The sequence below is a fragment of the Pundamilia nyererei genome, unplaced genomic scaffold (genome assembly GCF_000239375.1).
Source record: "Pundamilia nyererei isolate P.nyererei 1_Seehausen unplaced genomic scaffold, PunNye1.0 scaffold00454, whole genome shotgun sequence".
In the NCBI taxonomy this organism is placed as follows: Eukaryota; Metazoa; Chordata; class Actinopteri; order Cichliformes; family Cichlidae; genus Pundamilia; species Pundamilia nyererei.
Window position 1 is genome coordinate 212,947 of NW_005187855.1, and position 2,892 is coordinate 215,838.

At 46.0% G+C, this 2,892-nt stretch overlaps 1 protein-coding gene across 1 annotated transcript; it reads right to left on the minus strand.

Annotated features, from left to right (window-relative positions):
• Positions 1–652: 652 nt before the first annotated feature.
• Positions 653–1,794, minus strand: LOC106456556 (uncharacterized). Its single transcript, XM_013916075.1, has 5 exons — positions 1,657–1,794; positions 1,474–1,566; positions 1,175–1,387; positions 960–1,034; positions 653–760 (listed from the first exon to the last, which is right to left on the minus strand). Exons 1-5 carry the CDS (start codon positions 1,792–1,794, stop codon positions 653–655), a joined length of 627 nt encoding a protein of 208 aa, XP_013771529.1.
• Between the last annotated feature and the right edge of the window lie 1,098 nt (positions 1,795–2,892).

Genomic DNA, 2,892 nt, shown 5'->3' on the forward strand with positions numbered 1-2,892 from the left:
GTGGGGGAACTTGCACAATCGGTGGCTGACTAAATACTTTTTTGCCCCACTGTAGTTCACTTTCACTGTTTTTCATGTGCTGCTGGTGATGCTTCCAGTGACCACACAGAGGCTCGCTCAGAAATACCAAAATAATGACATCACACCGGCGCTCACAGCCTCAGCACATCCTTTCTACTCCTCCCTGTGATGCGTTCGTGGTGCAGACGTAGAGCTGAGGTCGCTGTACTTCAGCTTCATATGAAAAGCATAGACTGTTTTAAAATCAGGCACACAACTCATGCTGAGCGTGTTCCAGTTAGCCATAAAGAGCATCAGAGCGGCAGCGCAGGTCAGCTGATCAGAGCCTCACGTTCATTCATTTCAAAGTTCTTGTTTTACCCTCGCTGCACTCCTACATCTGATATTACAGACCCTGCCAAACCCCGGTTTAACCCAGACTTATAAAAATAATAATAATAATGAAAAGAAGAGAGTGCATTTTTTGATGCTTTATTCTGATGAAATGAAACATTTGAACAATAAAAAATAAGAAAAAATGAAATCAGAAAAAGTACAAAAACAATAAATAATAAATACATATAAATAAATAAAGGTATAAATAAAATATATGATTATCAGTACTCCTTGGTGGGCGTGGCAAAGGATTTTTTCATTGGGCGTGGCTCCAGTTGAAGCAGGACCTGTGTATCTGCTGGGTGGACTTTAGGACCCAGATCACATCTCTCCTCAGAGCCTCCCAACCACACGCTGCACTGTCCTGTGAGACACGACAAGATACGCACACTCAGCTCTCATTGGTCCACACACAGTGACTCAAACATGTCATTTATTAAGACGAAGCTTTAATAAAATCTTTAATAATTTTATATCGTTCATTTGATGTTGAATTGATTTAATAAAAATATATTTATTACTCGTGACGTTTTATGAATCAGACTGCAGAGATCAATTTTTACCTGCTGCTCAATGACTGCTGTGACGTTACTGAAGTACGACGACAGCAGACCTGATGCTTCCTCATCCGAGGGCAGCTGCGGAGACACGGACCGTCAAATCACAGCAACAGGAGGCTGGTTCTACAGGGACAAGTTCTACACAGGCTGATTCTACATAGGCTGGTTTTACAGAGACCATCAGACCTTAGACCAGTTCTACAGAAACTACAGATTACAGAGACCACAATGACTGAGGCGGTTCTACTGAGATGGGCTCTGGTACTCACACAGCGACCCTCATCCTGCAGACGGTCCTGCAGGGTGAAGAATTCTTCGAGTTTCTTCTCGTCCCAGTTGACTCCGCCATCTCCCACAGGTAGCTCGTGTTCCTCGTACGTCAGCCACATGCCTTCGAGTAACTTGTAGACGACCCACAGTACTCGGGGACACTGAGGTGGACCAATGAGAAATCAGGTCATATCCAGACATAGAAAACAAAGCTCTATGAGAGCCGACAGGCCACGGTGAAGTTTACCTGAGATCGATTGGCTGCAGTGGTGGGGAGGGTGGAGTCTGGAAAGGAGATATTGGCGTTGACCGGCCGGCAGTGGAGAGGAAATTTCGGTCCCTACAGGACAAACAGGAATCACTAAATTTTTATGGACAGATGACCGACTAACAGCAGCTGATGTTAAGGTCTGAGGGTTTCCGTTCCTACCGTGGCGTTGAGTAGATGGTGGGCTCCCGTAACCACTCTTCCTGTCAGAGGACGGCACCGCGGCGTTGGCTTGGCAACCAGCATCATCTGGAGACCAAAGAGCGGCAAGAGAATGAGGAGGACGGTGGAGGGCGCCATGAGAGCCGAGCGGGTCCTTGTCTGGTCTGAGGTGTGTGCTGTGTGAGCCGGCAGGTAACCTGGAACAGACAGAAGCAGATGGGCTGGATGTCAGCACATCAGCCAATGAGAGGACATCTACCTGTGTGACTCACTCACAAACCACTAAGAATCTGATTGAAAGCACAACCTGGACCCTCTACTGCCAGGTGAGTCACTAGAGGAGTGGTGTAAAGCTCATTAACAGGTATTTATGAAAAAAAAACCAACATCGGTGAGTAGTTAGACGTGTCCGCATATTTATGGTCATATCTTTGGTTTCAGATACGTAAAACGTCCCAAACAGTTTCCCTGACGCTTACTACCCATCTAAATGCCTGAAACGGGATGTGACATCACAGCTCTGAGAGAAGTAAAGGTAGCTACAGTCACCAAAGCTGAACTCTGACCTGTGAGCGATCGGCCGGACTGATACCGGGCGCTTTGAGCGAATGGTATTTGTAGTGTGCCGAGGTGACGTGTCGCTCGCTCAGCTCCTATCAGACATAAAAACACAACACTCTTTCCAGTCAGCAGGTTTTCCCGCCGCGCCTCGGAGCGTTGGTGGAATTATTCGTCAGAGCTACGAGACCCGATCGGGCGCCAACCGTCAGCTGACGTTCTCGTCTCGCATCATGAGTGGAAAATTCACGTTCTGACTCTAATGAAGAAGAAAAGTCCTGAAAGTCAATGAGTCACTTATCTGAAGCTTTGGCCCTGAAATGAAACTTAAAGCGCCTTCGTTAGCGCCTTACTGCTAATCATCAGGGGCTTTTAATCACCGGCACAGAGGGACCCGAAGCCAAATTGTTCAAAATGCAACTTCATTCAACAGCACAGAGCTCGCAGGCAGCCAGGGCATAACGCTAAAAAGTCTTCAAACTTTATTAAAACCCTCAAAACCTCTTTTAAATCTTCTAACTAATTAGGAACAAAATCATTATAAATTTGAGTTTTACTTGGTATTTTTTGAAGGATCGGGGGGTTTTTTTGGCACTGATGATGTAGAGCTCTGAAACCCTGTGACACAAAAATGTTTCATATTTGCCACATTTCTGTTTCACAGGGTTAAAAACCAGC

Coding starts and splice junctions, on each gene's coding strand:
- LOC106456556 (XM_013916075.1), bottom strand. CDS start 1,794: ATGGCGCCCTCCACCGTCCTCCTCATTCTCTTGCCGCTCTTTGGTCTC. Junction 1,388..1,473: donor CTGCAGCCAATCGATCTCAG/GTAAACTTCACC, acceptor GGTCCACCTCAG/TGTCCCCGAGTACTGTGGGT. Junction 761..959: donor CAGCAGTCATTGAGCAGCAG/GTAAAAATTGAT, acceptor CGTGTCTCACAG/GACAGTGCAGCGTGTGGTTG.